This window comes from Blennius ocellaris (assembly GCF_963422515.1).
Source record: "Blennius ocellaris genome assembly, chromosome: 14".
Taxonomy (NCBI): Eukaryota; Metazoa; Chordata; class Actinopteri; order Blenniiformes; family Blenniidae; genus Blennius; species Blennius ocellaris.
Window position 1 is genome coordinate 26361151 of NC_137663.1, and position 23381 is coordinate 26384531.

General features: G+C 47.2%; 3 protein-coding genes across 4 annotated transcripts in view; 1 reads left to right on the forward strand and 2 right to left on the reverse strand.

Annotated features, from left to right (window-relative positions):
* Positions 1 to 5208, reverse strand: part of kptn (kaptin (actin binding protein)) — a 16384-nt gene extending 11176 nt beyond the window's left edge. Inside the window, exons 1-2 of the mRNA XM_080509095.1 lie at positions 4770 to 5208; positions 1581 to 1663 (exon numbers count right to left, since the gene is read on the reverse strand). Coding sequence (XP_080365221.1) covers positions 1581 to 1663; positions 4770 to 5025 — 339 coding nt within the window. The 5' untranslated portion in view covers positions 5026 to 5208. The remainder of the gene's footprint in view (positions 1 to 1580; positions 1664 to 4769) is intronic.
* Positions 5209 to 12017: 6809 nt separating this feature from the next.
* LOC308139634 (homeobox protein otx5-like) lies at positions 12018 to 13928 on the forward strand (the record flags this gene model as incomplete). 2 transcript variants are annotated; one of them, XM_080509098.1, is made up of 3 exons in its annotated part: positions 12018 to 12114; positions 12849 to 13027; positions 13296 to 13928. In XM_080509098.1, 3 exons carry the CDS (start codon positions 12018 to 12020, stop codon positions 13926 to 13928), a joined length of 909 nt encoding a protein of 302 aa, XP_080365224.1. The 2 variants fall into 2 exon arrangements, with proteins under 2 accessions (XP_080365224.1, XP_080365225.1); XM_080509099.1 differs by having other exon boundaries at positions 12876 to 13027.
* A 1886-nt stretch (positions 13929 to 15814) lies between these two features.
* On the reverse strand, positions 15815 to 20269 carry h3f3c (H3 histone, family 3C). The gene is made up of 4 exons (XM_080509105.1): positions 20145 to 20269; positions 18763 to 18906; positions 17575 to 17728; positions 15815 to 16828 (listed from the first exon to the last, which is right to left on the reverse strand). The coding sequence occupies exons 2-4, from the start codon at positions 18888 to 18890 to the stop codon at positions 16700 to 16702; spliced, it is 411 nt and encodes a 136-aa protein (XP_080365231.1). The 5' UTR covers positions 18891 to 18906; positions 20145 to 20269; the 3' UTR covers positions 15815 to 16699.
* Positions 20270 to 23381: the final 3112 nt, after the last annotated feature.

Below are 23381 nucleotides of genomic sequence, written 5' to 3' on the forward strand. Positions count from 1 at the left end.
ATTGTTACGTCACCGCTACGTCACCGCTGCGTCATCGCTGCGTCATCGCTGCGTCATCGTTACGTCATCGTTACGTCACCGCTACGTCACCGCTACGTCACCGCTGCGTCATCGCTGCGTCACCGCTACGTCACCGCTACGTCACGTTACGTCACAGCTACGTCACCGTTACGTCATCGCTATGTCACGTTACGTCATCGCTACGTCACCGCTACGTCATCGCTACGTCACCATTACATCATCGCTACGTCACCGCTGCGTCATCGTTACGTCACCGCTACGTCATCGCTGCGTCATCGTTACGTCACCATTACATCATCGCTACGTCACCGTTACGTCACAGCTACGTCACCGCTGCGTCATCGTTACGTCATCGCTACGTCACCGCTACGTCACCGCTGCGTCATCGCTGCGTCATTGTTACGTCACCGCTACGTCACCGCTGCGTCATCGCTGCGTCATCGTTACGTCATCGTTACGTCACCGCTACGTCACCGCTACGTCACCGCTGCGTCATCGCTGCGTCACCGCTACGTCACCGCTACGTCACGTTACGTCACAGCTACGTCACCGTTACGTCATCGCTATGTCACGTTACGTCATCGCTACGTCACCGCTACGTCATCGCTACGTCACCATTACATCATCGCTACGTCACCGCTGCGTCATCGTTACGTCACCGCTACGTCATCGCTGCGTCATCGTTACGTCACCATTACATCATCGCTACGTCACCGTTACGTCACAGCTACGTCACCGCTACGTCACCGTTACGTCATCGCTACGTCACCGCTACGTCACCATTACATCATCGCTACGTCGCCGCTACGTCACGTTACGTCATCGCTACGTCACCGCAGCGTCATCGCTACGTCACCACCGCGTCATCGCTACGTCATCGCTACATCATCGCAACGTCATCGCTGCGTCATCGCTACGTCATCGTTACGTCATCGCTACGTCATCACTACGTCATCGCTGCGTCATCGCTACGTCATCGCTACGTCATCGTTACGTCATCGCTACGTCATTGCTACTTCACCGCTACGCCACCATTATGTCACCGCTATGTCATCGCTACGTCACCGCTTCGTCACCGCTACGTCATCCCTACATCATCGTTACGTCACTGCTACGTCATCGCTACATCACCGCTACGCCATCGCTATGTCACCGCAACACCATCGCCATGTCACCATTACGTCATCGCTACGCCATCGCTACATCATCGCTACGTCACCATTACTTCACCGCTACGTCACCGCTACATCACCATTACTTCACTGCTACGTCACCGCTACGTCACCGTTATGTCATCGCTACATCATCGTTACATCACTGCTACGTCACTGCTACGTCACCGTTACATCATCGCTACATCACCACTACGTCACAGCTACGTCATCGCTACATCGTCGCTCAGTCACTGCTACGTCACCCCTACATCATCGTTACGTCACTGCTACGTCATCGCTACGTCACCGTTATGTCACCGCTACGTCATCACTACGCCACCACTACGTCACCGCTACGTCGCCGCTACGTCACGGCCGCTCCATCACGTGCGGACGGGGGAGTACCTTGATGAAGGTGATGCCCACCACCAGGCCTCGTTTGGGCGGAGACTTGTTGAAGGCGTCGATGGAGACGATCTCCGCGTCGACTGAACAAAGAACAAAGGGTTTAGATTGAATCAGGTTCTGTGGCGAAGCAGGACTCGTGTCAGGACTCGTGTCAGGACTCGTCTCAGGACTCGTCTCAGGACTCGTCCTTTAAACTCCGTCAGGATGGATTATGAAGGACAAAGTAATACTGCCGCCATGTTTTCACTCCGTTTTTTACTTATTTTTCCCTCCGTTTTCCATCAAAACTGTGTTCAAACGATCATAATAATCCAGTTCAAAAAGCCACAAAAAGGAAGCAATAATTTAAATAATTAACTAAATATTTCAACTTGATCTTTTCTTTAAACTGAGATACTCGTTAAACTTGTGTCTGGACTTCTATTCTAGTAAAACTCATTCACATAAAAACAGTATTTCCACATTGTTTAATAATAACAATTGACTAATAATAATCACACGCTGTGTTTTACCCAAAGGAGAGAAAAACAAAAAAAGTTGGTGTGTTTTTAATAACTTCTTGTTTCTAATGGAATAAAAGGTCACATGAACGAGTTTCCTGGTATTTCAGAGTAATAGGACAGTAGTATGAACGCAGTACTCTGTGTGTAACTTCAGTATGAAATGTTCTTTTGTCTGAACGATTCTTCGTGGATTTCTCTTGTTATTATTAATTATTATTATTAAACCGACGCCATCAGGAGCTTCTTATGATAAATACAGAAGTACGACTCTTCACCTCCAACACTTGATTTTGGAGTATTTATGTTGAAGTACATCTATCTCTTATTGTCTTTTATTTATTTCTTGTTTTCAAAACACTCAGTTAATTTTTTGACTACTACATTACAAGATATTTTCACATATTTAACAGAAGTGTCTTTCTTTTTTTAAACATGTTCAATAAATATTCATAATCCTTTAAATAATCGTGATTCAGATTTTTCCCCCATAATCGAGCAGCACTGATGTTGAGTGACATCATAAAAAACCTCGAATATCATCACTACGTCATCATCGCTACGTCACCGCTACGCCATCGCTACATCACCGTAGCGATCATTACGTCACCGCTACGCCACCGCTACGTCATCGCTACGTCATCGCCACGTCACCGCTAGGTCACCGCTACGTCATCGCCACGTCACCGCTACGTCACCGCTAGGCCATTGCTACGTCATCGCTACGTCACCGCTACATCATTGCTACGCCATCGCTACGTCACCGCTACGTCACCGCTACGTCATCGCCACGTCACCGCTAGGTCATCGCTACGTCACCGCTACATCATTGCTACGTCCTCGCTACATCATCGCTACGTCATTGCTATGTCATCGTTACATCATCGCTACGTCACAACCTCGAATAATCTAAAAGTACTTTATACTTAAAGTGTCCCTGAAATGTTTTTCATATTTCATCTTTAGAAAGAAGAATAAATATGCTTTCGAAAGGTATATAACATTCCCAGATAAAAGTCCGAATTCCGACCCTTTTAATTGACTTTACATGATGCAGCAGACGACGGTATATTTGCGGGCCATAAATGTGAGCCGCCTGAGCTAGACCGGATATGACGTACGAGGGGTTATATGTCCCAGCCAAAACAACATCAGCTGATTGAAGAATGGAGGGGTTTGGCGATACAGAAGCACCTAGGAGCGATGTTAGCGAAGATTTAAGTGACGTATCGTTGGTTTTGGACGAAGATGAAGGAGAGGAATCATCGGAGGAAGAATTAGAAGAAAATCAAGGCGTTCAACCATACATGTTTGAGCCGTGAGTACATATTGTGTGTGACCGGGTATTTACCCGTATGCACATATTGTGTGTGACCGGGTATTTACCCTTGTGTCAGAGTGGGTGTTTTGCAAAGTTTATTGGTCTATTTGTCTTAAGTTTTAGCAGGTTTTAAAAAGACTTACTGAAGGTTGGGTTTAAAAATCCGTTAAAAAGCCGTTTAAAAATGGTGGGGACAGAACCAGGTTTCAGGATACGTTTCCTCTTCACAGCAAAACCAAGTGACTCTCGGATTGCGGGTGCTGTTTCGTAACAGTCATCCGTGAAATGTTGACTGCAGAGATAGGAGGCCTCTGTTGGTGTCCAGTTGGAGCGAGTGCGCTGCACTTGTTTTGTCCATAATCTCCTCAAAGTTTGATCTTTTGGGAATTTATGGACACTTACAGACGGACTGGGCATTTGGGAACACCCAGCCGCAACACAACGCTTAGGCATGACTCTAAAAAACTGCTAAATAACGCGATAATGCAGAGCACATGTAAACAAGACGCTACGATCAGCTGTTGTGGGCGGAAGTAAATAACCCCTCATACGTCACAGCGCAAAACTACGGCAAGTTGGGAAAACTAGGTCAGATTCACAGGGCGGGAGATTTAAAGGCATATTTAGACGTTCGGCGCTCAAGAGCAAGATAGTGGTGTGATTGTCATTGGTGTGTCATATATCATTCGAAAGGGGGAAAATAATGCTAAATACTGGTGTATTTTAATAGAATTATTTCAGGGACACTTTAAATCATGGCTGTGGAACACGACGGTGACTTTCTTTAATGTAAAAACTGCAGAGAAAATATGAACTGGAATTGAGCAGAACATTTATCATCCCTGATTAGTCATGAAGTTTGGATTTTATGGTTTTTTTAAGCGAAAGCAGCGAGAAACGTGCAAAAAACGTGCATGAAGCTGCAAAACGCTGCAGGCGGATGAGATTCAGAGACGTGATACTGAAAGTTAGTGTGCAGAAACTATGACTGCAGGTGGAGGTGCAGGTGGTGGAGGTGGAATTGCAGGTGGTGCAGGTGGAGGTGCAGGAGGTGCAGGTGGAGGTGCAGGTGGAAGTGCAGGTGGTGCAGGTGGAGGTGCAGGAGATGCAGGTGGAGGTGCAGGTGGAGGTGCAGGAGATGCAGGTGGAGGTGCAGGAGATGCAGGTGGAAGTGCAGGTGGAGGTGCAGGAGATGCAGGTGGTGCAGGTGGAGGTGCAGGAGATGCAGGTGGAAGTGCAGGTGGTGCAGGTGGAAGTGCAAGTGGAAGTACAGGTGGTGCAGGTGGAGGTGCAAGAGGTGCAGGTGGAAGTGCAGGTGGTGCAGGTGGAAGTGCAGGTGGAGGTGCAGGTGGAGCAGCGTTTTACCCGGGATGTAGGTGAACTGCACCTCCTTGGCCACCGGCCGCACTTTGTGCTGCAGCTCCTGGTAGCGGAAACAAACCACCTTCCCCTTCAGGGTGGCGGCGAGCAGCTGCTGCCGGCCGGCCTGGCACAGCCCGTACATGTTGCTCTGCGACGGGAAGCGGCTGAAGCTGTCCTCCACGAACGAGTCCCGGGCGGAGGCGTCCCGGGTGGAGGAGTCCCGGGCGGAGGCGTCCCGGGCGGAGGAGTCCCGCAGCATCCCGAGGACAGTTCAGCGACAGCAAATGATCATTAAAAACTTCCTCAAATCATCTCTTCATTTTGCTGCTCCGTCTTCACGGAGACGATACCGACACACGATCGTATTTTTTGTTGTTGTTGTTTTTTTTCCGTCTTTAAGACGTAAATAGTCAGATTTACAGCTTCGCGTAAAAACATTGACTGGATCGTTCATAAAACAAAACATCCGGGTTTGTCTCGTGTTGCGTTCAGGAGCATCGGGAATGTAGAGATACATATTTGGTAAAGACGTTTTATTTGAATTTTAGAAGCGGCTAACAATTGAATTGTCCGTAAACATGATTATTTACTTTCCGCTTCCTTTCAACTTTATTTAAAATAACATCGACACAAATAATGGAATAAAATATCCTAAATAATGCAAAGCTGTACGTGCCGTGTTGACACATATAAATTATAGAGATATATTCGCATACAAAGAGTCTACATGCACATGTATAATTACATGTACATAGTTATTGCCTTTTTAGATCGATATCTTTATTTTTAAACATACTTTTACCCTATTTACAAAGTTAGAAAGGGCTATAAAGTTTGATAACGGCTTGATTTCCTATAATCATGAAGGCAACACGCACCTCTTCTCCCTCGTCGTGAGTGTGGTTGGCGGACTTTACGGCTCTGGTGTGAAATGCTGCCACCTGGCGGACAAACACGTTACAGCTTACGATCAGAATACCTTTATTGTCATTCATTGCTCATCACTTCTCATCTTTAATACTTTAAAAACAAATATACATTAAAAAAAAAAAAAGAAATACTATGTAGTAATTAAAATGAGTAAAATGATAATTCTTCTAAAAAAAGTAGAGTTTTAGTTTGTGTGTGAGCGGGGGTGACGGAGGCCACAGCTCTGGGGTAGAACCTGTTTCAGGGTTTTTTTTCCTTTTCATTTCATACAACTGGTGAAACAACAAAGAGACACGAAAACCATGAACCAAAACTCAAGAGATCAAAATCTAAGAGATGAAGAATGAGACTCAAAAGTCATTCAGACTGTGAATAAATGTAATTTTTTAAAAAGAAATTTGATTAAGATAATCTGGCTGGTGACAAAACAAACGGCAATAAAGAAACAATGACGTGAAAAAAGGCACAATAATTGAGAGTTTGGCTGAAATAAGGCACAGGAAGATTTACAGATCAAAGAAAACGTGAAAAAACAGGTTTTGATCAAATATCATGAGCCGACGGCAAATAGGTGGAATCTTGTTTTACATCAAATGTAATTTTACAAAATTCCCTCTACAAAAAAATAAGAAAAAGATTAGGGAACTAAAGGAAACTAAAGGAAACTGAAGGAAACTAAAGGGAACTAAAGAAAACTAAAGGGAACTGAAGGAAACTAAAGGAACCTGAAGGAAACTAAAGGGAACTAAAGAAAACTAAAGGGAACTGAAGGGAACTAAAGGAACCTGAAGGAAACTAAAGGGAACTAAAGAAAACTAAAGGGAACTGAAGGGAACTAAAGGAAACTAAAGGGAACTGAAGGGAACTAAAGGAAACCGGAGGAAACTAAAGGGAACTCAAAGAAACTAAAGGAAACTAAAGGGAACTAAAAGAAACTAAAGGGAACTCAAAGAAACTAAAGGGAACTAAAGGAACCTAAAAGAAACTGACGGAAACCCGACTGAACGAGAGTCAGAGAAATTATTATTATTATTGTAACATTTTGTTTACAGGTGTCAGAATCAATGTGCGGGCGGAGTCTTAAAGGGGGCGGGGCTTATCACACCTGGGCCTCAGTCTGACCTGACTTCCTGTTTCATCATGTGACTCTGAACTCTTCCAACTGAAGAATGTTTTACTAGAAGAACAAGAACCGTCCAGATCCACAGGGGGCGCTTTGATAAGGGTTCTGAGGAAACAAGGTGAAGCAGCTTTTAGTTCCTACCCTCCTGCATGTGTGTGTGTTGGGGGCAGATGGAGGTGAGCCCCCCCCCCCACCACACCCACCCCTCCCCCCACTGCTCCATATTGTGACAGTTCAGAGGTGACGGTGTGCTACACCCCCAATTTTCCTAATCCCACCTGCTAATCCGGTGCAGGATTACTGTCCACTGTAATCACTCATCCTGCAGGGACACACCTCACCTCAGAGCCTCACACACACACACACACACACACACACACACACACACACACACACACACACACACACACACACCCTGTAAAGAGTGTGACCTGGAATCAGACCTGGTGTCCTGCACTGTGCGGTGACGGTGTGAACCATCGCACCACGTCTAACAATCTCTTCAGTCTCAACTCGTCCATCATGGCGTCGCGCTGAAACGCCTCCAGACAAGCTAACGGCTAACGGCTAACATGCTATTATGCTAACGGAGCTCACTCAACTCAAACTAATGTCGCGTTAAAGAAGGCCTGTGTTCTACCGAGTGTAGCTCTAGTTTACACATGATGTTTACCCTTCCTTCCTTCCTTCCTTCCCTCCTTCCTTCCTTCCCTCCTTCCTTCCTTCCTATCTTCCCTCCTTCCTTCCTTCCTTCCCTCCTTCCTTCTTTCCTCCCTCCCTCCCTCCCTTCCTTCCTTCCTTCTTTCCTCTCTTCCTTCCTCCCTTCCTTCTTTCCTTCCTTCCTCTCTTCCTTCCTTCCTTCCTCCCTCCCTCCCTTCCTTCCTTCCTTCCTTCCTTCCTTCTTTCCTTCCTCCCTCCCTTCCTTCCTCCCTTCCTTCCTTCCTTCCTTCCTCCCTTCCTCCCTCCCTCCTTCCTTCCTTCCTTCCTTCCTCTCTTCCTTCCTTCCTTCCTCCCTTCCGTCTTTCCTCCCTTCCTTCCTTCCTTCCCCCCTTCCTTCCTTCCTTCCTCCCTCCCTTCCTTCCTTCCTTCCTTGCTCCCTCCCTCCCTTCCTCCCTTCCTCCATTCCTTCCTCCCTCCCTCCCTTCCTTGTTCCTTTCCTTCCTTCCTTCCTTCCTTCCTAACCATAAATTCAAAAACTTAAAAACTTAAAAAAGGTAATGTACTGTGTTGAGCTGCTGGTGGCACCTGGCTTACACAGAGGAGATTATTCCTGTGTGTGTGTGTGTGTGTGTGTGTGTGTGTGTGTGTGTGTGTGTGTGTGTGTGTGTGTGTGTGTGTGTGTGTCCTGAGTGATTGGAGCTGACAGCAGCCTCTGTACTGCTGGCTGGCCGCAGATTTAGCCGACCTGTTTTAGACGCTCTAATCTGGATTAACTGCAGCAGTGTGTCAGTGGGGACGAGGACCAGAGCCCCCCCCCCCTCCTCCTCCCCCCTCCCCCTCCCCCCCTCCACACACACACAACCTGTGCCACCCCCCCCCCCCCCCCCCCCCTGGCCTCCTCAGACTCCATCATGTCGTTTTGCCTGCTTGCATCACTCAGCTCGTCTCCGGGAGTCCAGTGGGGGGGGGGTGGGTGGAGCGGGTGGTGGAGGTAGGGGGGGGTGTAGTCGGGTAGGGATTACACCAGCTCAGTACTCTTCCCTACTTCCCTATTTGCTGCAGCAGCAGCAGGACGAACTGTTCCATCGTTGGCATCGGGTGAGTCGTCGTCATGAGTCACTTTGTACAACATGTTGTTTTCTATGACGGGGAGGGGGGGAGGGGGGGGGCTCACCTGTAACACATGGTCCTCATGGGGACACTACACACACCCTGAAACTACACACACCATGAAAACCATGAAAACTACACACACCCTGAAACTACACACACCATGAAAACCATGAAAACTACACACACCCTGAAACTACACACATCATGAAAACTACACACACCATGAAACTACACACACCATGAAACTCCACACACCATGAAACTACACACATCATGAAACTACACACATCATGAAAACTACACACACCATGAAACTACACACATCATGAAAACTACACACACCATGAAACTACACACACCATGAAACTACACACACCATGAAACTACACAGACCGTGAAACTACACACACCATGAAACTACACACACCATGAAACTACACACACCATGAAACTACACACACCATGAAACTACACAGACCGTGAAACTACACACATCATGAAACTACACACACACCATGAAACTACACACACACCATGAAACTACACACACACCATGAAACTACACACACCATGAAACTACACACACCATGAAACTACACACACCATGAAAACTACACACACCATGAAGCTACACACACACCATGAAACTACACACACCATGAAACTACACACACCATGAAACTACACACACACCATGAAACTACACACACCATGAAACTACACACACCGTGAAACTACACACACCATGAAACTACACACACCATTAAACTACACACACCATGAAAACTACACACACCATGAAACTACACACACACCATGAAAACTACACACACCATGAAACTACACACACACCATGAAACTACACACACCATGAAACTACACACACCATGAAACTACACACACACCATGAAACTACACACACCATGAAACTACACACACACCATGAAAACTACACACACCATGAAACTACACACACCATTAAACTACACACACCATGAAAACTACACACACCATGAAACTACACACACCATTAAACTACACACACCATGAAACTACACACACCATGAAACTACACACACCATGAAAACTACACACACCATGAAACTACACACACCATGAAACTACACACACCATGAAACTACACACACCATGAAACTACACAGACCGTGAAACTACACACACCATGAAACTACACACACACCATGAAACTACACACACACCATGAAACTACACACACACCATGAAACTACACACACCATGAAACTACACACACACCATGAAACTACACACACCATGAAACTACACACACCATGAAAACTACACACACCATGAAGCTACACACACACCATGAAAACTACACACACCATGAAACTACACACACCGTGAAACTACACACACCATGAAACTACACACACCATTAAACTACACACACCATGAAACTACACACACACCATGAAAACTACACACACCATGAAACTACACACACACCATGAAAACTACACACACCATGAAACTACACACACACCATGAAACTACACACACCATGAAACTACACACACCATGAAACTACACACACACCATGAAACTACACACACCATGAAACTACACACACACCATGAAAACTACACACACCATGAAACTACACACACACCATGAAACTACACACACACCATGAAACTACACACACACCATGAAAACTACACACACCATGAAACTACACACACACCATGAAAACTACACACACCATGAAACTACACACACCGTGAAACTACACACACCATGAAACTACACACACCATTAAACTACACACACCGTGAAACTACACAGACCGTGAAACTACACACACCGTGAAACTACACACACCATGAAACTACACACACCATGAAAACTACACACACCATGAAACTACACACACCATGAAACTACACACACCATGAAAACTACACACACCATGAAACTACACACACCGTGAAACTACACACACCATGAAGATTCGGGAAAATAGTGTTCAGGACACACACACACACACACACACACACACACACACACACAGTTCTGAATTGTCGTTTCCTTCATGACAGGCTGAATAAATGAGCAGCTAAATTAACTGTTGTTCAGAGTGTTGGGATTCATTCATTCATTCATTCATGTTCTAATGGAGGTTTAAGTGAATTTAATCTGACGTGATGAAGTCAAAGTTAAAGTCAAAGTCAAAGTTTTAGTGTGGATGAAACACAACTACTATTTATTTATTTAAAATATTTTTAAAACGTAGTTCCTGTTTGTTGCTTCACTTCAGTTTTGCAGCTTCTGATCTCAGTCATGAAGAGAAAGTTGGAGAAGGAAGAGAAGTTATCTTGTCTTATTTTACTTTACTTTCACAGTTTCCACTCAGTTTCCAGACACTTTTTTTCTTCAGGTCCAGAAACTTTGAATTCAGAGTTTCCACCTCCTCCTTTATTTTCCCTCCATTAGAACACCAGATCCTCGGAGCTACAGTCAGAATCTGCTGTGTCTGTGTGAGCTGGACTGGCTCCGCCCACACACACACGCCCATCTATGGGAAGAGAAGGAAGTACTTCCTCTCGTGGTGCCATGTGCCAGAGCAGAGCTGCCTGATTGTGGGAGGAGTCAAAAAGGGGGGGGGAGGGGTCTACCTTGATTGTGATTGGCTGAACCCCCTTAATGTGACTGATTGTCTGGTTGATTAAATCACATGGGGGGAAAAAGATTATATTAGAAATGTGGATAAATAAATGTAGGAACATTTAACTTGAACCAACAAGAAAAGTAAATAAGAAAAACTCTTTAAATTGTTCAAATGTGTTTGATGAGTCAACAGGTGAAAAACAGGGAAACTAAATGCAAATTAAGAGTTTTGTAGCTGCAGGTGAAGTAAATTGTGTGTGTGTGTGTGTGTGTGTGTGTGTGTGTGTGTGTGTGTGTGTGTGTGTGTGTGTGTGTGTGTGTGTGTGTGAGTGTGTGTGTGCGCGTGTGTGTGTGGGAGGGGTTTGCAGGAGCCACTTGTTGGCTCTAATTAGCAGCGCGTGCCGCCGCGGGGCTCAGTGGACCTGCAGCAGGACGCGCAGGCACGCGTTGCCACTTCACCTGTGATGAGCGCGAGGCTGTGACGCTGCTCCGCGCGCTGCTGCCCAGCTGACGGGACACTGCAGACTCAGAGCGCACTCTGAAAAGAGAAGAGAGAGAGAGAGAGAGAGAGAGAGAGGGAGAGAGAGAGAGAGAGAAGTGACTTTGGCTTGAAACTCCGCCGCGTCCCGCTTCTCTCCTCAGCGGCTCGTTGGACCTGACGCACCGGACTTGTTGCCCCCTGCGCGCGCTCCTCGGGGCCCCGCGGCTGCTCGGTGTTGCGTGTCCGCCCCGCAAGTCTTCCTCCCCCCCTCACAGGACTTAAAGCCGCCGCCAGGATGATGTCCTACATAAAGCAGCCGCACTACACCATGAACGGGTTAAATCTGCCCGGGCCCGGGATGGACCTGCTCCACACCACCGTCGCTTATCCGCGTAAGTACCGACCGGAAGGTTCGTGTTTTCACGTAACGGAGATTCTGGAAAAACCACGTTCTGTTATAGGATACTTCCGTTTTGTCTCGTTCTGTCTTTGGATCGTTGAAATCAAGCGCGAACCAACGCGCGTAAAGACGCGCGGGCTCGTGCGTAAAAGCTGCTGCGTAAAGCTGCAAACAAGTGCGGCTGCAGCTGGGAAAACATGAGTTTATTTAAAAAATTATCAACACGTTTACTTTTAGAGGCGATTGCAACGGATTTCTGCAGAAAATGAAAAGTTTAGCGGTGATTTTTCCCGGTTTGACTGAAGCTCGTCAGCGCGACGAGAAGATCTTTATTCGAGGATTTTAGTTTTCGTTCGTCTGTTTTAAAACCAAAACTGAAGTTTGGAAGTCAGATAATGTTCCGAATCTCCTTTAGAAAAAAAAAAAAATCGTACAAAATTTGGTTTTAACCTTTTTTATACAAAGATTTTTACTAGAAAACATTTTAAAAAATCGAAAATAAAGATGAAAGTGTTTATAACTACATGTGAGAATCATCAACTGTAATAAATTAATCATAACTGTTTCTTCTCTCAGTGAACTGAACTTAAAAGTGTTTAATGTTACAATATTTAAGCCTTTGTCTGGATCACACTCCTCTTTCATCTTCTTGACCTCTTGAGAACGGAAGAAGACAAATAAAACCTGTTTTTGTGTGAAATAATAAATAAATAATTAAGACTTAAGTGACGTCACCAATTGATTCGTCTGCAGCGACGCCCAGGAAGCAGCGGCGGGAGCGAACCACCTTCACCCGGACGCAGCTCGACATCCTGGAGGCGCTGTTCTCCAAGACCCGCTACCCGGACATCTTCATGAGGGAGGAGGTGGCGCTGAAGATCAACCTGCCGGAGTCCCGCGTGCAGGTACCCGTACCCGTACCTGTACCTGTACCTGTACCTGTACCCCCCTGACTCCTACTGGGTTCTCTTCCTGACTTCTTAAAATAAGATAAGATAAGATAAGATAGGCCTTTATTGATCTCGCAGTGGAGAAATTTACTCGTAACATTCAGCTCTTAAGGACTCAAACAAACAATGGAGGTATCTTCTACACAATGACTATCAAAGAGGACTAAAAATACGATAAAAATCACAAACTATAATAAAGTTCCGAACTTGGCTTCTCTCGCAGGTTTGGTTCAAGAACCGCCGTGCCAAGTGCCGCCAGCAGCAGCAGCAGAGCAGCGGTCAGTCTAAGCCCCGCCCCCCGAAGAAGAAGGCCTCCCCGGTGCAGGAGCCCAGCGCCCCGGACCCCATCCCCAACCCGCCCGGCTCCTACAGCCCCTCCCCCGCCCAGCCGGGCCCCGGCATGGCGCCGGGCTCCGGCAACACGGCGGTGTCCATCTGGAGCCCGGCCATCTCGCCGCTGCCCGACCCGCTGGCGTCCTCCTCGGCGCCCTGCATGCAGCGCCCCTCCCCCTACCCCATGAGCTACGGCCAGCCGTCGGCCTACGGCCAGGGCTACGCCAGCACCACCTCCTACTTCACCGGCCTGGACTGCAGCGCCTACCTGTCCCCCATGCACTCGCAGCTGTCGGGCACGGGCGGCGCCCTCAGCCCCATCACCGTGCCCTCCATGGGCGGCTCGCTGAGCCAGTCCCCGGCCTCGCTGTCCTCGCAGGGCTACAGCACCGCCTCCTCCCTGGGCTTCACCTCGGTCGACTGCCTGGACTACAAGGACCAGCAGGCCTGGAAACTGGGCTTCACCACAATGGACTGCCTGGACCACAAGGACCAGAACTCCTGGAAGTTCCAGGTCCTGTAAAGGGGGGGGGGCGGAGCCGAGGTGGCGTCCCGCCAGAGGGACCGGTCGCCGTCCGTCCTGTTTGTGGTCTGTTCAGATTTCCTCAGAGCGATGTCGTAGGAGGAGAAGAAGAAGAAGAAGAAGAAGAAGAAGAAGCTTTGTACTTGAAAGGTCGGAGATCAAAGGACCCCAGAGGGTCCTGAAGCTGCCCGCCCGACTGCAAACCGGGACTTCCTCGTGCTGCGGAGAACCGGAGAACCACCGGAGAACCAACGCCTTCAGGAAGAAAGAAATAATGATCCTTTGTAGGAAACCACACACACACACACACACACACACACACACACACACACACCACACGTTCATAGAGAACGAAGCGCCGTCCCGCCGTGGCGCCCCCTTCAGGACACCTCCAGCTATTTATTGTCGTCCGACGCTAATTTAAAACGTGTTCTTAAAAGTAGGTTCTTCGGAGGGTTTGTGTTTCGTGTCTCGGTGTTAGCCTAGCCTTGTTCCGTGGAAAAAGTTGCTCCATGTTCTGTTGTAGCTGTTTGACGCATTAAAGTCTGTTCTGTTCTTGCTCTGAGGCTCATTGGGACGGGGTGCTGGGGTTCCGGGGCCGGGGTGAGGGTGGGGGCGAGGGCGGAGGTGGGGGTGGGGGTCCCGTGTCGGCGCCCGGGTCGTGTTTTGAGGCGCTGCTGCTCCGCCTTGGTTATTTTAGTTGATCTGATTCTGGAGCGTCTCAATCCTCTTAGCCTCCTGCAGAAACGCTCCTAAGTGAATTAGTTGGGATTATTTCCCCGATCCTCCTCCGTCGCTCCTCCTCCTCCACCTCTTCCTTCCCCTCCTGGCTCTCCTCGGCTTTTTCCCTCCATCTTTTCTATCTTTGTCTCAGTGGCTTACGCCTCCACCTCCACCTCCACCTGCTCTCTCTCTCTCTCTCTCTCTCCTCCACTTTACCGCCAAAACCCTCCGAACGGCGCCGGACGCTCAAGCCCTCGTTCCACTTCCTCCACCTGTTCTCCCCTCATTCCAAACCTCCGTCGCCTCCACCTCTCCGCCCGCTACATCCCCAATTCCTGTGACGACTTGCTAATCCCCACATGACCCCGTTAAAGCCACGGAAACTCGGCCGCCGCCACAACGTGTGAGAGAACGTTGTGCGGCGGCGTCGCGCCGGATTGAAGCTTTTATTTCTTCACCAAACAAGTTTGTTGTCGACTTGTGAGATTTTGTTTTTTTTCAAAGCGACATCAAACTTCCACGAACCTCGGAGGCCTCGAACTGCGAGGTTTGTTTCTTTAACGGGTAAAAACCGTCGGCAGCGTTCGGGACGAACGTCGGCGACGGAGCGTTTCCCTGCACTCAGCGCCGCCCTAATCCCGCTCCGGGCTCTAATCCCTCCGCCCTCCCTCTCCATTGGTTAATCCCCACCCTTGCGTCTGCTCGCCCGGATTGGTTAACCCCACTCTGAGGGGACACCGCACCCGTAATCCTCCCCCCTCCCCCACCCTGAGAGCTTCAGACAGACATTTGCGCTGTAATCCCGGGGAGGAGCAGATGTGACGGGGGAGGGGTGGAGGGGCACCACCAGACCTTGGCGGAGGTGAACCTGGCTTCCAGCTTCCTCTGACAAACTTTCTCCTTCGTCCCTGACGGAGCTCGTCTCCCTCCGTCGTCTCCACCTTCATGTCTCCAGGGATTATTCTTCAAAACACCAGATTAAAAACGCCCACATCTCATCTCAAGGTGTAGAAAGCGAGGAGAGAAACTCAATTAAATATGTTGTTCTCGTATTGAACTTCCATTTAAAGTGAGGAAAACCCTTTTCCAGCCAGAAGAGGGCGCCACTGTGTTCACATGACTGCAGTTCTCCCCGCTGGACGCTAAATAAAACACACGCAAGGTTTGTTTTAACACCTATTTATTACCACCGTAATATGAGAAATTTGGAAAATACAAAGATCGGCTTATTTATACGTCTGAAAATCTCGAGGAATAAGAAAAATATAAAAGAAAACAAGTGTTGAGGCTATATATATATATCGTGTACCACAAATCCGGAGAGGGCTGCCACCCACACACACACACACACACACACACACACACACACACACGGAGCAGCAGCGCCCCCATGTGGCTGCCGGTGTGATTCCTTGGAAAAGAGAAGAAGCCCTTCCTGATTGCTGAAAATATCAGATCAGATCAGTTTGACAAGAAAAAAAATGATTCGTGTCCTTCATTTACTTTGATTATTATTATTGTTGTTATTATTATTATTTGTTTTGATGTTCTGGAAGCGGTGAATGAAGAAAAGCTTCATGAATTAAAATAAAACAAACAGAGACTCGACGACATGAACCAACAGAGATCCTGGTTTGGCAGATCAGAGCTCCGACACACACACACACACACACACACACACTGGGGGGGGGGGGGGGGGGTGAGAGGGGGGGCAGGGGGCCTCTGGGGCTAGTTTTAATAGCACCCTGCTGTGGAAGTTGCAGCTCCCCTTAAGCAGACCAGCCCCTCGGCCCCCTGTGTGTGTGTGTGTGTGTGTGTGTGTGTGTGTGTGTGTGTGTGTGTGTGCGCGTGTGTGTGTGTGTGTCTGATCAGCCAAACTGTCAACATGCACAAGAGAAAGTTTCCTAAAACTCCCGCTGAAGGCTAAAGAAAAGCGAGGAGAGCCCGACGTGTTTCTATCTCGTCATATTCAGGATTATCTAGAGTCTACCTAGAAGCTGGACAGGTGGGGGAGGGGCGGGGGTTGGGGGGTTCGGGGGGAGGGGGGTCTAGGCCCTCTCTCCGCGGATGCGGCGGGCCAGCTGGATGTCTTTGGGCATGATGGTGACCCTCTTGGCGTGGATGGCGCACAGGTTGGTGTCTTCAAACAGCCCTACCAGGTAGGCCTCGCTGGCCTCCTGCGCACACGCACACACACACACACACACACACACACACACACACACACACACACACACACACACACACACACACACACACACACACACACACACACACACACACACACACACATTAATATCAACACAAAAATGTCATCTACTTTATATCCATGACGACCTTTGAACTTTGGAATTGACAAACAGGAAGTGGAATCAAATGACAGGAAGTTGAATAAATGACAAGAAGTGGAATTGAACGACAGGAAGTGGAATTGAACGACAGGAAGTGGAATCAAATGACAGGAAGTGGAATTGAACGACAGGAAGTGGACCTGAACGACAGGAAATGGAACCAACTACAGGAAATGGAACCGAACTACAGGAAGTGGAATCGAACTACAGGAAGTGGAATCGAACTACAGGAAATAGAACCAACTACAGGAAATGGAACCGAACTACAGGAAGTGGAATCAAACGACAGGAAGTGGAACTGAACTACAGGAAGTGGAACTGAACTACAGGAAGTGGAATTGAACGACAGGATGATTTCTTTTTGTTTCCAGACGACAAACTGAACAATGTCAGTGGGAATAAACTGAAAAACTATAAATGTACATATCAGAGTAACATACACACACACTCTCTCACACACACACACACACACACACACACACACACACACACACACACACACACACACACACACACACACACACACACACACACACACACACACACACACACACACACACACACACACACACCTGCAGCGCCCCGATGGCGGCGCTCTGGAAGCGCAGGTCGGTCTTGAAGTCCTGAGCGATCTCTCTCACCAGGCGCTGGAACGGCAGCTTGCGGATCAGCAGCTCGGTGGACTTCTGGTACCGGCGGATCTCCCTCAGAGCCACGGTACCGGGTCTGCAACACAACCAGGACCAGGTCAGACCAGGAGAACTGAACCGGCAGACACACAGTGGAACACCTGTGCTGGAGCTTCTGGTGGAAGTTCTGCTGGTCTGACTGTACAGGAGGCGCAGTGAGGACGAACGGCCACCGGGGGGCAGCAGAGCTCCCCGGGCCAGTTTGTCCACAGGAACACGTTTCCTTCTTCAAATCTCATTTCAATCATTAAAAAATATCACTAAAACGCCGTGACTCCTCCTCCTTTCAGTGTGAAATTAATTAAATAAAACTCGACACACTGAGGCAACGTTTACAAAACATTTCATGAGAAGACGTGAAGTTTCATGTTCATCACATTTTGAAAACGACGTCCGTTTACACAGAAATGGAAGAAACTGATGTGTTACAGTGTCGGGCCACTAGTTGGCACACACACATTAATATCAACACAAATATTTCATCTACTTTATATCCATGACGACCTTTGAACTTTGTTTTTTCACTCAAAAGAGATTCAGTGTGGAGTCAAACAGGAAGTGGAACTGAACGACAGGAAGTGGAATTGAATGACAGGAAGTGGAATCAAACGACAGGACGTGGAATTGAATGACAGGAAGTGGAATCAAACGACAGGAAGTGGAACTGAACTACAGGAAGTGGAATTGAACTACAGGAAGTGGAATAGAATGACAGGAAGTGGAACTGAACGACAGGAAGTGGAATCGAATGACAGGAAGTGGAATTGAACGACAGGGAGTGGAATCAAAGGACAGGAAGTGGAATCGAACGACAGGAAGTGGAACTGAACTGCCTCATTTTCACCGCGCTGTTGGTGCAAGGCCAGTAACACACACACACACACACACACACACACACACACACACACACACACACACACACACACACACAATGGGAGACATTCTCGTGGACAGACGACCAAGGAGGAAACGGTTCTTATTGTCCCGCTACGTCAACTAAAAGTTGCGTTTTCTCTCCCCCCCCCCCCGTTTCCACGGAGACGGGAGCGTTCTTGAAAAGTTTGGCGTTACCGGTAACGATGAGGCTTCTTCACTCCTCCGGTGGACGGCGCGCTCTTCCTGGCCGCCTTGGTGGCGAGCTGCTTGCGCGGAGCCTTTCCTCCGGTGGACTTACGGGCGGTCTGCTTGGTACGGGCCATGACAGCTGAGGATCACCTGGGGAGTAAACAACCGCGTTTACACACAAACGCCACGACCTCCGCCTCACCGGTCACAGGAAACGGTTTTCCAGATTTCCCTCAAATTCGTGGTCATGAATCGTAAAGTAATTTGTCCAAAAACACAACAAATCCAACCAATTCCAAATTAAACACAAACCCATGATTAGACAGAACAGAAAATGTCAGCATGCAACAAACAAAACCATCTGCCAGACTCTCCTGCTCCATTTTCTTTTATTTTGAAAAACCGGTACAGCTATAATACAATCACACAAATGTTCAACCTACTTGTAAGATAGTTTTTTTTTGGGGGGGGGGGGTCTAAAACAATAAAGTCATTAATCCAAACCAATTTGGTTTGTAACGTCTGAGATCCTGATTTGATGGTTCGGTACGTAAAAGATTCACGAAATGTATTAACGGATTAATAAATGTACATCTACTTCACGGTGCTTCAGTGATCAGGCAGTGAGATGGAAGAAAAACAGTGAGTGAATCCATAATTAACTAATAAAACCAAACAAATAAATAACACAAAACGCTGCACGTGAGGACGTGTTTATTTGTTTCGCTTCATTTCAGCCTCCAATAAAAACCTCTTCACGTTAAAACCGCATGTTTTCCTCCAGTCTCTTCTGAAGCGCTGCTTCCCACAACACACCGAGCCCGGCCAATCAACAGCCGCCGGCTGACGCCTCCACCAATCACAGCGCCGAGCGGGCTGCCACTCTGAAACGAACCAATCGGCTCCGACGCCGGCGCGCTAATGAGCCAATAGCGTGAGCGCAATGACGTCCAGTGGGCGGGACTTAGAATGCCAAAGTCCCGCCTCAGACCGCAGGATCATGGCCGCAGAGCAGCGAGACTGAATTTGAACCCGCCGACACGGAGGAGGAGCGGGACTCGGAACTTTTAACGTTTTTACATTAAAAACACAACCCGAGCACACGCCTCACTCACGGCGAAATGTAGGACACGAGTTCGGCTACTGAAGCAGGCGATAGACGCGTGAGGAGCTCCGTGTTTGGAAGCTTAAAGCTCGTTAGAAGCCGCTGGAGGAAGGAGGAGGAGGGGGGGCGGCTTTTCCTGCGGTGGGAATCCGGGGAGCTTTTCCCTCTCGCGGCATCGGAATAACAACAAAATGCCTTTCAAACTGGCCCAGATCTCCACTTTCTGCCCCGAATCAACCGATAGCGGCGCTTTGCGTCAGACCCCGGGGGGCCGTGTACTCACCGCGGGCGGACTTTCCGTGTTTTTCCTCCTCGGAGAATCGGTGTTGTTGAGTTTGTGGTTTCAGATTTTTTTTTACTCTCACACAATGGAAGCGGAGCGGGCAAAATGGCGCCCGGCCCCCCCCCTCATCTCTCTCCCACAATGCACCGCGGCAATGTGAATTAGCCCGCGACGCTTTTATTTCCCGCCTTCATTTATCTGCTGTACACTTTTTAAGTGTCTATTAAAAAAAAAAAAAGTCTTTCACTATGAATTTGCCAATCTAAATCTTTTTACATTAAAACAAAAATGCATCACAGGCGCCAGTTTATTTTAGCTCGTCGCTGCTCAAATGACAAATAATACCCAAGTTCCCGTCCGTCACATAATTGTGATATATAGAGTTGCTCACTGCTTCTGAACATCTGATTTCAAACAGGAAACCTCTGCTTTCTCAAACTTCGCCCGTTGGCTTAATGGTAGGATTCTTTCGTGCCACGTTCAAATTCCCAGCCTTTAAAAGACCCTTTGAAATATGTTTAGTTCATTTTAAATATGCAGTTTTTTTAATCATTATTTTTGGGGGATTGGCAATCCTGAAGCAGATCGGTGCCTATGTTCAGCCTCGAATAAAATATAGCAGTTTAAAAAAAAAACCCAGAAAGTATAAGTTAATATGGTTTTTATGAGATTTTAATGATTTTCTAAGTGTTGAAATTGTACAGAACTTCAACCACATTGTGCACTCCTGAGCCCAGTGAGAAATCTAAATCTGTGTCATTCTTTATTTAATGCCAATAATATGTTTTTGGATTGATGGGCAATGAAAAACATCCAACTTAGAGGCTTTTAAATGCCTTCTAATGCCACTGCTGTAATATCTCCTCTTTTACATTCTAATATTGAGCGACATAGAAATTCACTTTAACAAACATCTTAAATGTGTGAAGGGTGTCTTATTAGTTCCCTGCGTTCATTTTAGAGCATCCCTTGAAATAAAATAACAATATAATATATTGTATATCCTGAGAACTTGAATTATGTTGCTGGAAGAATCCTCCTTAGAAGCACTGAGTTTGTTTGGACTCGTCAGAATGAACAGGTGAGGTCGGAGTGGAGGAGTGGAGCTATTAACGGAACTGTGGGCAGCGAAAGAAACCAGTTGATGTGGAACTTAACTGGGTGGAGGTGATGGAGGGCGAGAGCGTAGGCTGCACACCTTCATATATGCTGATCTTGAGGAAAAACAGCTTTGAGTGATAAGAAAACAAATCTATAATGTAATAAAAACACTTTCTGAAGGTGGCTTTGATTAAACTGCAACTTAATACATGTAACTGGACAAGTCAAAGGCAATTTAAGCAAATCCTAAGCCAAAAATATAGGAAATCCTTTTGAATGCGCCAAGTATTTTATTTTGAAACGCAGGAAGTTTATTAATGTTGCTGATGACTGGCCAGGTCTTCTCGCCCTGCCTTGCTTTAACTTCCTTATTCAACTGACTGGCTCTTTAAAAAAAATAGAAATCAACAGTGGAGGTTCCTGGAGACCAGTTCCATCAACCAGTCACCAAATGACCTGCAGGGCAAAGAGCAGGAGACCAAACCAAGAACCCTGGGGGACACCTGGCGCCGCGGTGACGTGGCAGACTGAAGGCTTTCAGTGGTTCTTTTTAAACGACAGAAGAAGAAATCCTTCATACGAGAAGTCTGGGCTGATTTTTAAAAGTTCTGTATTGGACGTTTCTGAAAAGTTCCGAGTAATTCCGAAGCAGAACTTTCAGCTAAAAACAGCCGACATCTTGTGTCATGGATTCCTTTCAAGCTCAAGGAGTTTCCTACGCGGCCGTCAGCCTCTGGAGTTTGGAACTCGACCGACAGCCACATACAAGAAGCCAAACGTCGCAGCTATTCCTGAACAGTTTTATTTAATTCATATCTGACTTTAGATACCGCTAGTTTCAGACAGGAGTGTTTTCACATTCAAGTACACGGTGCCTTACTTCAGCGCCTCGTCTGAAAAGGCCGAGGCTTTTAGATAAGGCAAGAGGAGCAAAACCTGCAAGCGATAAAGAAGTCAAACAGTTACAGAGTACAACCTGGATTCAGACTTCAAACATACTGTGACCCACCAGTAGGGGCTGGTAGTATTGTAGTACTACACAAGGATTTGCAGTTTAAAAAAAAAAACCCCAAACAAAAATGGCCCCCGCGTATCCTAAAAGAGAATCGCATTTCAATGGATTTCAATCCAGAAGCAGTGAGGTGGTAAAAAAAAAAAACCCAACCCAGAACCTGTTCGGAGGTGATCTTCACGCTGCTTGTGCGTCGTGACGAGAACAGTAAACAAAACGTGGCGTCGCAGGAACAGATTCTGAGGCTCTCATTAACCGGGGCCGCCGGTTCCACCTGCAGTCGGTCAGTCGTACCAGGAGTTAAGATGAAAAACAGAAAGAAATGGATAAAAAAACAAAACAAAACAACAACAACCTCTTAACTTCTAAAGCTACAGCAGGCGTCCGTCCGGCCGCTCCCGTCTCCATCCCGTATGTGCCGACGGCGCCGGGTCGCTTGGTCCCTCTCCCAACGAAGAACACGCAACGAAGTACCAAAACATTCTTATCACAAGTCATTGAAATCGATTTTTTTTTTTTTTATAGCAAAGTTACGTAAAAATGGCACGGTCACGGAGAAAATAAGACAAAGATAACCACTAACTGAACCGAAGGCGGCGGCGGCGGCGGCGGCGACGGCGCCGACCCTCCGCTCACAACTTGTGCTGTAACATCCAGAGAGAACCGACGGGTAAGAGAACGACACGGAACTGTTCTGCAGGAGAGAGAGAGAGAGAGTGCATGCATTTCTAAAATGCAAACCGTCGTCCCTGTTGATGGTCATACCCAACGCCGTCTAAACAAAACAAATACAACTAAAAATCCCTTTTATCAACTAGTAATTCTATTTGTATAGTTTCATTTTTATCTTTATATATTTATATATATTATATATATATATATTTAGTATATATATAATCTTACATTTCTGTGGTTCCTGTGAATCGTACCGCTCTCAGATCGTGTACATTGATGACCGGCGACCGTCTCCTTCCATCACAACAACAACAACAACATGACCTCATGGACAAGAACTTCAGGTACATTCAGGACTTTCTGTAAAAAGTCTTACAATATTCTTTACAATTCGTTAAAAATACAGAGGCAAAAATATTAGTGATACAACAGTCCACTGTCCTGCAGAG